This window comes from Schistocerca americana, chromosome 3 (genome assembly GCF_021461395.2).
Source record: "Schistocerca americana isolate TAMUIC-IGC-003095 chromosome 3, iqSchAmer2.1, whole genome shotgun sequence".
Taxonomy (NCBI): Eukaryota; Metazoa; Arthropoda; class Insecta; order Orthoptera; family Acrididae; genus Schistocerca; species Schistocerca americana.
In genome coordinates, this window is record NC_060121.1 from 148,259,758 (window position 1) to 148,274,970 (window position 15,213).

At 38.3% G+C, this 15,213-nt stretch overlaps 1 protein-coding gene across 1 annotated transcript in view; it reads right to left on the reverse strand.

Annotated features, from left to right (window-relative positions):
- LOC124607481 (translocation protein SEC62) overlaps positions 1 to 15,213 on the reverse strand; it is a 101,052-nt gene continuing 85,839 nt past the window's right edge. The window contains exon 8 of the mRNA XM_047139840.1: positions 1 to 1,948. Within this exon, the coding sequence (XP_046995796.1) occupies positions 1,825 to 1,948 (124 nt within the window). The 3' untranslated portion in view covers positions 1 to 1,824. The remainder of the gene's footprint in view (positions 1,949 to 15,213) is intronic.

Below are 15,213 nucleotides of genomic sequence, written 5' to 3' on the forward strand. Positions count from 1 at the left end.
TATGAAATGACAAGCTTTACTGAGAAATTTTCATTTCCACTATAAGAAAATGGCTTAAATAATACAAAGTTTCATATAAGTAAAATACATTGTATCTTTTTGGTAAACATAATATAAATCAGGTGGCTATCGCAATAAATTTATTTAATTGAAAAGTAACATTGCATTTGCTGGCACTATTTCGCTAAGCTGTTAAATAGAAGTTAAAATTCCCACAGTAAATGACACATCGTAAGTAGCAAAATTAAGTTAGGATATAATGCGTTCTTTCTAGCATTTTAAGTACTACACAGATGCTACAAGCACCAAAAACATAACAGTCATTAATTTTTGACCAACTATGACTTTAATTTGAATGTTTCAAAGAAATAATGGAGTACAACATGGCATGACACAATAGCAATGTAAATTACTCAAAAAATAAAAATACATCTGCCATATACACCATATAATGTACAATCTGAAAAGAATTAACAGGATAATGTTAACTGATAATAAAACCCAGCTCCATTGAACTTACAGAATATAACAGCACAATGCCAACTGGAATGAATATAACCAGACAAATGAAATTCAGATCTGCGTAGATTTTTCAGCATTTTGGACCCAATTGCAGAAAATAAAGGCAGTATACTGTACTATTTTGTACGTCATATCACAATGAAATGAACCACTGGAAAATAACGTCACTGAATACAAAAACACAGAGCTTACAAGCTTGCATACAAATTTCTTAATGTTCTGTGCAGTTTCTCTTATGACATAGTGTACTCTGAGAGTAATGCATATCATTCATAAAATTCACAGTAAAATGTGTATTTAAAACTTCGTGCTAGGGGAAATTGAGGAGAAAAAAAAAAAATGAAATGCACTTGGAATGATTAGGATTTGTGTAGAGCTCAAAACAGTTATATACATATTCACTATGTCACCACCAATTTTTTTTTATTCTTCATATTACAGTAATGTAGCGAATTTCTCTCTCCAACACCTGCACCCACGGTGAGATAGAAGCTAACACTGTTTATTTATACAGCAAACATTTGTCTTGTACAGTAAATAATAATAATAATAATAATAACAGTTGTTTAATATGAGACTTTCTCACCACCGTATGTATTTCACAGGTTTACACGAGAGGACACACAACAATTTCAGAAATCAGCACCCTCAGTCATGAAATCTCAGTACACAATAATACAACCTATTCCCATATTTTTGTGTGTTCATGATGATCATGTTTTAAATAAACACTTTCAATTACGTGTTCATTTCTCTAGATATGATTCTGCAGCTTTGCATCAAGGAAATACATAAAAATAATGATTTCACTGAGAAAGAAGAAACTCCATTAACTAAAACATTGCTTACTACAACAACAAGTTTATATAAGAGGACCACTCATATTAACAATACTGCCAATGAAACTAGCTCTGTCCTGAGTGGCTAGCAAATAAATATATGCGACATGTAATGAAATAACTGTTTTATTAATAAAATGCAGATGTTTCAAATATAGTTATCCTGTGTACTGCATTTCAATATTTGAAAGTTTAAGTGCAAACAATGTGACAAAAAAGTGGCAAGCTCCTGAACTAATACACTTTCCATGATTCCATACACAAAGTTTTCCACTTGGCCAAAATATATCCAGAACATCTGAATGTGCTATATTTCAGCAGTTAATTACCTTACAAGATGATTCTGTTTATAGTTTACAAAACAACTGACAGAAATTGTGAAAGTAACTTTACTGCAGGCTGTGCTGATATTTCAGCCTTCCAACAGATTTTTTATGCAAACTTATTAACAAATATTCTGTTGTTAAGACTCTACTTCTTCTCTCTCTACCATCTCAAAATCTTTACCTGTTTGAGATTTCTGGCTACTTTCTGACTCACTTTCAGAATTTTCAGCTTCTTTTTCTGCATCATCTGATGCTGCAAGCCTGTTAAAAATTCATATATTTATTAATGACTATTACTTAAAGAAATTATTTTCAGGTGTTAAAAGTTATACACTACTCCCGAAAAATTTAATTGGTCAAATTGATGACAGTACTGACACAAAAACATACAAAAATGGAAATGTCAAAGAATCCTAATATTTTTATGCTGGAATGCTACAGTAAAATCACCTCAATTTATCAGTCATGATTATTTTTCTTGACAATGAAATAGAATGATTTACAAGTGGCATGGGGAGAGGAAGTGTAGAATGACACCTCCCTGACCTGATCTTGTTTGTATACGAATGCATCACACAGACTTTTCTGTGACACTGGGTTGAGTGGTTGTCAGCTATTCTGTGGCATGTCAATGGCTAGTACGGACAACCTATAGATATACCAGGTAGTCAGAAACAGTCTAAAAAGCTTGTAAGGGTGTTGCAGGGGTGGTTGTGCTGAGAAATAACTGCTACAAAAAAATTCAATACATTGTGCTATTTCCAAGTTATTTAGCACTGAAGTTAGCCAATGAGGTCACCGCACACAAAAATTCAAGCACTTGGATATGCTAAAATGCATTAATGCATATACATTTGTGAGTTACCACTTTTTGAAATGCTCATTACTGTTTAAGATGTCCCTTTTTTGGTAGTGATAAATTTAAACAAGTGCGCAAAAGCTACATTCATTTGGTTTGAGGAAACCAAATGAAGAACATGTTTGGAGACACCACCTCTGACTGAATTTGCATGCATGATGACCTGGTGCACTAACTTCAATGCTAAATAACTTGGAAACAGTGTAGCATACTGAACTTTTTTTGTTAACACTTATTTCTCAGCACAGCCTACCCAGCAACACCCTTACAAACTTTTCAGACTGTTTCTGAGCTTCCTGTATAGGGCAGGTGTGAACAGGTCTTAGCCAGGTAACTGCAAGTGGATCAAATTAGACAATGTCGGAAATGCCCAATAGGACTACAGATGGAAGAGGAACCACTAGCTATGCTTTGACCACCAATGGTAGCAGAGAAGTTTATGTCAGACAGTCTTACCTACAAAGCTGTAACTCAAGAACACTTCGGTCTATTGTGTTTTTGGAATGGACACTTTAATCTCTAGGCACTGAGGCCTGGACTCATTCAGGCTTAGTCTGACACATTAATGATATCTACAGTCTCTTTTTAAATGTGCCTGCCTGCCTCTCGAGGCCGTCTCTATGTGATGAGTAGTAATCTATCCTAATTTATATTGTAGGGAAAAATTTGATGTGTTTAAAGCTCAAAACGAAACTGTCATCACAGAACACAAAATATGTAGAATTAGAATGGAGCACACTTTGAAATATCATTGTCGTATCAGCAGGAAACAGAAATGGCTATCAGCTTCCAAGAAAGCAGTTATTTGGATGCAGGTGCAACTAGTTTGGGAAACACCATGGGATTTGTTGGTTAAATAGAGATATATTTACCCTTGCTCCAGATCCATCCTGTAGAATGGATACAGCACAAATCAAAAGCTGAGGAGAGAGAACCTAGAGAAACTAAAGGAGTTAGCCAATGCCAGAGGTACACAAAATTTTGAAGTGAATATAAAGGAAATTTGTTGACCTATGTCCTCCACAGCGAATCTATATGCTGCAGCCAATAACTCAGCAGCCTAAGTGAAGCTTTACTAGTGACTTCATTATTTCAGCTTGTGAAGAGAGCATCTGCACTGCAATCAAATAAATACAGTTTGGGCAAAGTTGTTGAGAACAACTAAATTTTTGTGAATTGTGGGGGAAGGAAACATATTTAACCAATTAATTCAATAAAAATAAATACTGCATAAATAGTGCAGACATATCATAAAGACATAAAAAAAACTAGATCATACATGATGGGGTGAGAACCCACAACTTTCAGCATACAAGCCAAATAACTTAATTACTAGCCTATGTTGCCATTTATGAAATCAGTACTATTTTCCTTAATGTTCTAGTGTATTAATTACTAGCCTATGTTGCCATTTATGAAATCAGTACTATTTTACTTAATGTTCTAGTGTATCACAAAAAAATTCTGAAATTCTTGGAGTTTTATGTGTATAGCCTATGTCATGTTTTGAGAACGTCTTTCATGTAATTCATATATAAAAACAAAGATGAGGTGACTTACCGAACAAAAGCGCTGGCAGGTCAATAGACACACAAACAAACACAAACATACACACAAAATTCAAGCTTTCGCAACAAACTGTTGCCTCATCAGGAAAGAGGGAAGGAGAGGGGAAGACGAAAGGAAGTGGGTTTTAAGGGAGAGGGTAAGGAGTCATTCCAATCCCGGGAGCGGAAAGACTTACCTGAGGGGGAAAAAAGGACAGGTATACACTCGCACACACGCACATATCCATCCACACATACAGACATAAGCAGACATATTTAAAGACAAAGAGTTTCAATTGTCTTTAAATATGTCTGCTTATGTCTGTATGTGTGGATGGATATGTGCGTGTGTGCGAGTGTATACCTGTCCTTTTTTCCCCCTAAGGTAAGTCTTTCCGCTCCCGGGATTGGAATGACTCCTTACCCTCTCCCTTAAAACCCACTTCCTTTCGTCTTCCCCTCTCCTTCCCTCTTTCCTGATGAGGCAACAGTTTGTTGCGAAAGCTTGAATTTTGTGTGTATGTTTGTGTTTGTTTGTGTGTCTATTGACCTGCCAGCGCTTTTGTTCGGTAAGTCACCTCATCTTTGTTTTTATATATAATTTTTCCCACGTGGAATGTTTCCTTCCATTATATTGATATCATTAATTTCATGTAATTCATTAAGACTGTTAACAACCGCCATCATGAAACTTTTACTAATGGCACTGTTATTTCAAATTGGTCTTTGAAAGCCTTGGCCAACTGTGCCACTTCAGAATTAGACACTGGGTTCATGGAGCACTGGTGGTGGTTGCCGTTACTGTGGTTTTCAGTCCAAAGGCTAGTCTATCCTGTGCAAGCACTGTTCATTTCTACATAGCTACTCCAACCTATAACTATTTGAGATGAGACTTACTGTGCTAAGCCCCGGTCTCCCTCTGCAACTTTTACCCCTCCCCCCACCCCCTACCCTCCATAAACCAAACTGCCTATTTCTTGATGCCGCAGGATGTGTCCTACCAACTGACCACTTCTTTCTGTCAAGTTGTGCCAGAGCTTCTTTTCTTCCCGTTTCAATAGAACACTTCTTCATTTGTTACCCGAACTACATATTTTAGGTTTGTACTGTTCTTGGGTCTCCAGCCGGGTGCAGTCGTTTTCAAACCACGATATTTCGACAGGGTTCCTTGCCGTCAGGTGATACTTGTAATGGTACTTGAATTACATAACCATTAAGGTACCTCACCTCAACCTCTCGATACCAGCAATATTCTACTGTGTTTCTGTAAAGTAGTTAACATATTTCTGAGACAACATTCAGATTTGATTTCATTAATGTAGAGGTACTTCGATACATCGATATGTTTATATGGCAATTATATTATTCTTATGTGTATTCTTTCTTTTGTCACTATGATCTTTGACGTACTTCTAACTCTGATTTTTGGGCGCGTAAGCGGTTATTAGAGAGTCAAGTCTTGGTCGTCATGTTGAAAAGACGCAAATTGTAGTCAATTTATGAAGTGTGAACTTTAAGAGTGAGGAAGATATTTTCAAGTATGTTTTATATTGTGAAGTGTTATTGCTACAAAAATAATAAAAAAGAAGTGTAACTTAAATTCGGAGTGCTGATTACTTTTTTACATCACCACTATGCTAACTTGCAAAAGTTTAATCTTCAAGAATGGTTTATGAAACACATCTATAAAACTTTTGAATATCACAGAATAACACCTAGGCGCCTCTTTGCATCCGAGCTTGGAATCATCACCACCTAGATTTTCGATGATTGAGCCATGATTTTACAACGAGACCAGTGTGGGAAACACGAAAAGATGAGTGCCTAGTTTATCCATTATTTCATGAAATGACTTTATTAACTGTGCTCTAATGACACCTGCCACATAATATAACTTTGTTGTTGCCCGAAAATGCAATATTTAGCAGCGTGAGCAACACCACAATCATAATTAAGTTTTGACCTTTGTTGTGGTAGGGTTGTTAGAACCTGCAGACTGAGTGTCTCTGCTGAATCTCCTCCCCTTTATATTCTGATCGCTCCCCACCCTTTCCTCCGAGTCATGCCGCATGCGGCACTGCGTGGAGTGGTTGTGGGGAGGGGCGGACTGCTGGCTGCTGGATGCGAACTGTGGACCATCAGATGTCCTGTGGCCTTCGTTGGGCGCGGAAGTCGCTTTGGGTCGGCGCCATCGAAATATCGTGGTTTGAAAACGACTGCACCTGGCTGGAGACCCGAGAACAGTACAAACAGTTAATTCGCTGGGAAAGCCTAAGATCATACATATTTTATCTTCAACTGTCTTCTGAAGTACCACATTTCAATAGCTTCTATTCTACTCTTGTCTAGAGTTTCATATATCAGTATAATTCAGACAAATATCTTCAGCAAAGAATTATAAACATTTATTTTTATATTTCTCAGCCTATCTTAGTTGCGGCTGGACTACATGCATGGCCAGGAAAGGGCATCAGTATGTGAATGTGTGAGCCTGTAATGGATGTCATATTAGTAGTTGTTTAGGTGTTAAGGCTGAACTTAGCAATTGTCATACTGTCTTTTCTGGGAGCTGAGACTGGAGGCCAAGGAAGAAAAAGAGCTATTTACAACAGGTCATTAGGAGAATTTTTTTCATAAGAAATGTAGTGACATGGTCTCTCAGTCTTATGTTTATCCTGTAGTACGGAGTCAGCTATTTTTCATTATTTGGCAAATTTACTTTATTTTAACTTTGTGGTCAAATGCTCTCCCTGTTGCTACTGTCCTAAGGGAGGGAAGTTGTGAGTGCCATCTGCCTGTGACTCCCGTAATCTTTGTCTTGTGCATTATCACATTTCAAGTGTTTGTGTATCATATTTTCTGAGGTGGAGATTGCAGATCAACTCAGCATTGGTCTAAACAACCTTGGAAAATCACCTAGAAACCATACTCAGTCTGGCTGGTTTACCATAGCAATGGTTCCAGAATGAGAATGGTTCCAAGTTCGAGTCTTGGTCGGGCACACAGTTTTAATCTGCCAGGAAGTTTCATAGCAATGGTTGTTAATCCACTGCATGGCATCCACCCAGGTCTGGCTCAACTCTCTGTCCCACAAGCCAGCACTCAGGTTACATTTATGAGCACCACATATTACCACTAACACTTCCTTCTAAGTTTGAGAGCAATTGACCTGGTCCACTGAATATGTCTTCAAAGACAAAAGTTATTGGCTGGTCTTTGCAGTCAGGATTATAGTATACCAAAAATACCACCTTACTCATTGAAGACAAGGAATCTTGAGACACTGGATACAACACTTCAACTCACTAATGATCTTCCATTGTAGAAGACTTTCCATGACATGTACTGCAATATTCTTTATAACTGTTGATGACTGCCCCACATTCATACACATATTTCAGCCAAGTTCTAAGCAGTCAAACTGAGAATGACTCCTCTAGAATTTGTACGACATGAAGAATTGTCATTCAACACTAGAATGTTCTTACTGGTCCTTATGAGACAGGAGACTTAAACAACATCAGCTTCCTTTGATGACATAAAAAACGTCTTTGACTGGACTGGAGTTGGTGGCAGTGGTTGGATGTATGGGACAAGTCTGGCACCTTAGTATTTTACTGAGATGTGAGACATGGGGTGAGGAGTTGGGGGCAGGGGTGGAACTGTGATGAAGAACGATATTGTGTAGGATGTTGGGTGCATACTGGAGGCCATGGCACTGGGATGTTGATGTAAAGGGACGTGTCCCATAGGTCATATCTCTGTAAAAGACCGAGATGCGAGATCTGTCTCTTACGTACACCCACTTGTCACCTCCTCAAGACTCAGCCTTTTCAAAGGCATTTCCTATTCCATCTAAGTAAGGGTCACCTGTGTAATTAGCATGTAGTCTCCCAACTCGGCAGCAATCATTGCGCAGCACTCTATGTGGGCGTGACCACTAACAAGCTGTCTGTCCACTTGAATGGTCACTACCAAAGTGTGGTTGAGTGAGAGCTGGACCACCCAATTGCTGAGCATGCCATACAACATCCCCATCCCTTCCCCCCACTCCCATCTAAACGTTTGCCAATCTCTGTTCTCCACCCACTTCCCACTCCAGCTTCACATCCATCAAAACATGCGATCAATAAAAAATAAAATACAACTATTGGAATTTGACCTCCAATCTTTGAACTGCTAATTAGTTTGTGTTACTGAGCACTGGTGCAGAGACACAGGAATTGAACATGTAGTATTACCACTGTATGAAAGGGCAAGCTCTAACTGCAGAACTGCTTCAAGGGGTGGAGGATCACGTGTTTGTATCAGAAAAGGAACACAGTTCAAATCAAGACATGACCTCAGTACAGCAAGTGAAGACAAACACTTTGAAATATCAGCTATTGAATTAACAGAGCTTGATATCGCCAAGAAATTAATCATTTTGTGTGTGTATAAATCTCCCAGTGGAAGTGTGGACTCTTCTTTCAATAAATTAACAGAAGTTCTAGATAAAGTCTCAAGTACAAAGTTCAATTCTGTATGGGGATATTAACATTAACACTAATGTCATAAATGAATCCAGCAGCACCCTCATGAATATCCTTCAAAGTTTCAGAATGCCCCAATTGGTCTACAGTGCAACTAGGGTTACTATGAGGGTAATCCCAAAAGTAAGGTCTCCTATTTTTTATAAGTACATAGACCTGTTTATTTCTACAATGGTTTACATCAGTTTACAGCTTGAACATTTAGCTACTTTTCGACATAATCACCATTTATGTCAATGCATTTTTGTAGACACTGTGGCAGTTTTTGTATGCCCATGTCATACCAGCTCGCTGCCATGCTGTTCAGAAAGTTATGAACCTCCTCTTTCACCTCGTCGTCGGAACTGAATCACTGGGAGCACAATTAACGTTGACAGGTACTGTGAGACTATGAAAAATCTCAAACAGGCAATTTAGAACTGGAGAAGAGGAATGTTGAGCAAGGGCGTACACATTCTCCACGACAACGCTCGCCCACACATCGCTCAGCAAACTGTTGCTCTCCTGCAACAGTTTCAGTGGAACATTACCACCCACCCACCCTATAATCCTGACTTGGTGCCCAGTGACTATCACCTGTTCCCTAGAATGAGATTTTCACTCTGCAGCGGAGTGTGCGCTGATATGAAACTTCCTGGCAGATTAAAACTGTGTGCCCGACCGAGACTCGAACTCGGAACCTTTGCCTTTCGCGGGCAAGTGCTCTACCAAATGAGCTACCGAAGCACGACTCACGCCCGGTACTCAAAGCTTTACTTCTGCCAGTACCTCGTCTCCTACCTTCCAAACTTTACAGAAGCTCTCCTGCGAACCTTGCAGAACTAGCACTCCTGAAAGAAAGGATATTGCGGAGACATGGCTTACCCACAGCCTGGGGGATGCTTCCAGAATGAGAGGCTGTGGCTAAGAAGTAAAGCTGTGAGTACCGGGCGTGAGTCGTGCTTCGGTAGCTCAGTTGGTAGAGCACTTGCCCGCGAAAGGCAAAGGTCCCGAGTTCGAGTCTCGGTCGGGCACACAGTTTTAATCTGCCAGGAAGTTTCATACCTGTTCCCTAGGTTAAAAGAACATTTGACCAGAAGGCGATTCAGCTCTGACGATGAGGTGAAAGAAGTGGTTCACAACTTTCTGAACAGCATGGCGGCGAGCTGGTATGACACGAGCATACAAAAACTGCCACAGTGTCTACAAAAATGCATCAACAGAAATGGTGATTATGTCAAAAAATAGCTAAATGTTCAAGCTGTAAACTCATGTAAGCCATTGTAGAAATAAACACGTCTATGTACTTATAAAAAAAATAGGAGACCTTACTTTTGGGATTACCCTCGTACAATGGCTGCAACAGTAATTGACCATGTGGCCACAAATATGGACAGGGAAAAATGTGATGCAGCTGTAAAAGATCTAGGGCTATCAGACCAGCTCTGTAAAATAATAACAGTAAAATCAGGCATCGAATCATTTCCTAAACTACAAGCATACAAACGACATATATCAGAAATCAAAATTAAAGATTTTTCAAAAGAACTAGCAAAACAAAACAGAGATGAAGTGTACAAGGAAACCAATGAGAATATGAAATTCTCTAAATTCTCCACATTATATAAATTGAACTTTGAAAAGGCATTTCCAAAAATATGCATATCTGTATCAAAATCTCACAAAAACAGATGAATAACAGCAGGGATTAAGAAGTTCTCCCAAACACTTAAATACCTCAGTTCCATGGAAGAGAGTCACAGTGTTCCAGAATTCTTAAATTTATATCATAGATACAAAAAGATCTATAGGAAGGTGCCGATTTCTGCAAAAAAGTCATTTAATGACAAAATAATATATAATGCAGAGAATAAAAGCAAAGCAGTCTGGGATGTTATAAAAAAGGAAATGGGGAGAGGCAAACAAACACAGAATAATATACGGCTAAGGGAGGGGAATAAAGTAATAAATGATACAAAAGACTTAGCAAACTATGTGAATGAGCATTTTTCAAGTATTGCAGAGAAGTTACAGCAAAAATTACCCAAAACCAATATAACGCCTGTAAATAATGTTGCACTAAATACAATGATGTTACTTCCAACCACAGAGAATGAAGTCAATAAAACTGTTCAAAAACTGAAAAATAAAAAGCCAGTAGGCTTAGATGAAGTACCAATGTGTGTACTGAAACAATGCATGGAGATTATACAAGGCCCCTTAACAAATATAATAAATGAATCCTTCACATCAGGGACACTTCCAGAGCAGTTAAAACAGGCAAGAGTTGTACCTTTGCTTAAGAAAGGTAATGCAGAAGACATAGAAAATTACCGGCCCATTTCCCTGCTATCACCATTCTCAAAAATAATAGAAGCAATAAGTAACGAATTACCTGAATAAATACAATCTTTTAAGCGAATCACAGTTTGGTTTCCGAAGTTGCAAAAACACGGAGTCAGCCATAGTAGAATTTATCAAAGTTGTACTTGATGCTCTTGCAAGGTGTATACGCCGACAAGGAAAACAAATTCAGGGATTTCTCCTGGATTTAGCAGTTAAAAATACTCTTTCTCCCGGTGAAAACATACTTTTTCCCTGTTAACTGAAGTATACTTTCTCTCGGAACTGTATAAGTCCTTTGAATGATTGTGGTTTTATACACGGGAGTAGAATTTCCCGGCACTTTAGAAATTTAAACACAGGGGAAAAAAATGCATTTTGGAAAGATCTTTGATGTTCAGCAACATGTACGCTCCATATTTTCGTATTACGAAAGTATAAATTCGAATTCCACCAAAAACCGCATGTTACTTCCTGAAGCACTGAAATTGAGATAGCGATGCGCTTTTGTAAGCGAGTCATAGCTCATGTCACGTGATCTTGCCAGCCGATGACACCAGGTATTCAGAGCTTATGACACGTGATTTAGTCAGCCAATAGCAAACATCACTGTTGAGTAGGGCTAGCACGAACACACAAACAGAAAAAGTTAATGGCTTAAATTAATGTACATAGTGTTGCTACACGAAACACAAAGCTTTCACATATAATATTGGTATGTAAGATTAATAAACTGCAAGAGAAGCTAAGCTTTCATATACAATGTTGGTCTTTTATGCGCGTATTACAATTTAAGATACATCACAGAAATGTGCCAGTAAAATGTTTAATAACGACATAAATGTCTGATCTTCTGGGTTCAAAATTCATCTAAATCGCTCGTCATCAAAAAGTTGATTTTAAAATGAGAATCAAACGCTCTGCGATTTAGGAAATTCATCGTACATTATCGCACAAAGGACCGTTGTAACTGCCAGAATGGTATTTTGATGGTAACGCTTTCTGAATCTCCATTCGGAATATTTTCCCGTGACCTGTTAGAAATAGGTTTGTTTCCGCAGTTGCTAGAGAGCGCCAGAACAGCTCTTGCACAGCTATGATGTCGTAGGGAGCTCGTACGTTCATACGTGTAAAGCATTAAAAGATCGTACATTATCTCATAAAAGAAACAAGACAACAGAGGACACTCCAAGAGCATCAGAATTTCGTGAAACCACTAAATGCAAATATGGGTCACGTTGAGACTAGCCACTACCCCACTGTAACTCAGACTGCTCTGCGCCTCAGCCCCGGATCTACGATATTTCCGAACCAGGGCAATACCCCGCCACTCCCTTGAGTGTTTGAGATAGGACGTCAAACTTCTTAAAAAACCGAATTTTCAAAAATATGTTCATTTTGTAGTGCACATCTTTCTGAAGAGTCTGATGCACAAAACATATGTTGTAAGTGTGCCAAAGGGCAGTGCCTCGCCTCCTCACACAGCATTCTTCTATCGCATGTCACTGTACTTCGCTCTGTGGAATTGAAACATGTATATTTTGTAATGGATGCCATCAAACCATATTCAGGACTGCTTACAATCGGCCGGTTTGACATCCTGTCCCTCCCTCTCTCTCCCTCTCTCTCTCTCTCTCTCTCTCTCTCTCTCTCTCTCTCTCTCTCTCTCTCTCTCTCTCTCTTTTTTAAAAGAACTCTTCAGAAAATTTGCACTCTTTATTCCCTATCAGCTAAGAACTTGCTGCTTAGTGTGACATAAAATTAAATATAGGATACATAAACCCAGTAAAGACATGAGACAAGCAAGACAATACACATTTCTTCAATCCTTAGCTCCTATAACTATTTTTCTCTCTAATCTTGCAACAGCTTTACATGGCGTGCTTTCCTTTGTACGAAAGAATCTATTACCTCATCAAAGTTCGTCATATGTTTTGCTCCATGAAAAGTCAAAATGTCATTGTCTAATACTGAAAAAGCTGTTAATGCAAATAGGACCCAAGACTGGTGTGGTTTCCAGATCTGATTATGTCTGTTTGTCACTATCTTCTAGATAAAACAAAATAGGCCTTTCTAATACTGCAACAATTGTAATACACACCAAATACATGAGACTGTTTTGGAACAAACGGTCTTTTTTGTAACGACAGAATATTATCCCCAAAGTACCAATAGCATATGCCTATTAGGCCTACTACAAGCAAAAAGCTTTACGTTAGGAAATAGTTTCACACTTCATTCATATGCCCCAGTTTCTCAAGTATTAGATCGAAAAGTAGTAGTACGAAATTTTTATACAAGCTTGGAATCGTCATACTGTTCCATAGTTTTTGTGATGTCCCCGTTTCTTCTCCTTCCTCGTTCTAACAAACATTCTTGTTATCACTAATTCTGTAACTATTCCTGCCAATATCAAAGCTTATTCGCAGATTAACTCCACTAACTCTTCTAGAATCACCAGTTTAGTTACCCCACGATTATTCTCCGATTAGGCATTGATACATGTTCGTACAACGCGTTTTCCCCGCTTCTTTCAGAATAGAATTTAAAGCGGCTGCTAGCCGGCGACTGTACAACTGGCCCCTACTAGTATAGCGATCAGGCCACAAATTTTCTGTCAAAATTTCATTTTCTTGGATACACCGAGAAGGTAATACGTAATCTTTCTTACCTGTTATTCGTTTATTCCCAGTCCTGTAGTCTGAATCTTTGGATTTAGCTAGTAATTATAACAGTGCTCATCAATCGCAAACCCAATCAATCACACAATCAGACAGTGGTTGGCATTCATCTGCTTGGCCTTACTCCGCTCAGCTCGTATAGCCCCTTTTGTCTGCAGGAAAGTTTGTTTCCACATGCGATGAGGATTCCCCCGACAGAGACATCATGTACACTATGCACACATTCACAAATCAACATACGATTCATTCATAAATCAACTTATAATCTGTTCAAAAATGTTCAAAAACTGACAGAGATGCATTTCAAAGTCATATGAATAATCAGCAGTCTAAGTGCGCTGATTGCTAGTCGCTTTGTGAAACAAGGTTTTTTTCCCCTCAAGAGTATGAATTTGCTCCCCACCCTCCTCCTAGATTTGGGCCTGCTGCGCATGCAAGAATCTGGCAGCTTGGGCACTCCAATAAAATTTTTCCCAGTAGCATCTAGCTGCTTGCTGCGACTGCTTAAACAGCCAACAGCCACATTTATGTAGCCAGAAGTGGGAGAAGGTACTACTCAATTGCTCATGCGCATGATCCAGCTCGTAACTGCTAAAATGAATCTAATGTAAACAGTTGTGACGTCACGCTCATTGGAGGCAATTTGTTGTTACGGAACATTGCATAGTCTTCCTAAAGCCTTTGACACCTTTTGCTATTGGCAGACGCTTGCATGAGCACTGTGTTTTGTTGCTGTATATGATGCATTTCCTTTGCAATTTAAGTTTTATTTTCATTTTTTCTCTCGTTCATGTTTTATTGCTGCAGTATTATTCTGCAGTAGTGGGATACAGTAATATCCTTTGTTAGAGTATCGGTTCTTAACAGTCAAAATTACAAAAATTTAACTGAAAACAAAAACAATGAAAAATTCCCGGGCTTTTCCCAGTTTTCTCCCAGATGAAAAAATGTGAGTGTCAGTTCAGTAACTGCTACATACATGTAAACACTGAATGGTGTAATGATTGTTCTTCCAGCACAGTAGTGGTGAATCCAGCAACATACCCCTGACTACTCTACAGCACACACAAGAACAAACTGCAGTGAGGAGATATTAGAGGCTGCTCTGCCCTTTCTGGTTTTCTTTGTAATTACAGAATTTGGAGGTCAGTGCCTGGACATCAAATTTTTAAAATGGTACAACACGACAGTCAAAAAAATTTGAAAAACCATCTTTGAAAATTAAAAGATCGTAGTTTATTAACGATTTCCGCAGTAATCTCTGATTGTAATCATAAAGCCACTGGTTCGAATCTCACTAGTAGCATACATTTACACTTTTTTTTATCTCTTTTAAATTCCATATTTATTAACAAATGGAAATGTTAATTAGTAAATATAGAATAATATTTTAATACAAATAATATATTTTTATTTTTAGTTGAAAATGTCAATATTCAGAATAAATTACAAGGTGGCACAAAAATGTGAGACTTAAAAAACAAAGTCAAATACTTTGTTATGTTTAGAGACAGAACAGTATTGATGTATACATTTTTTACATTTAACAAATATGAATGCATGTATCACTACCAGTAATTAAAAA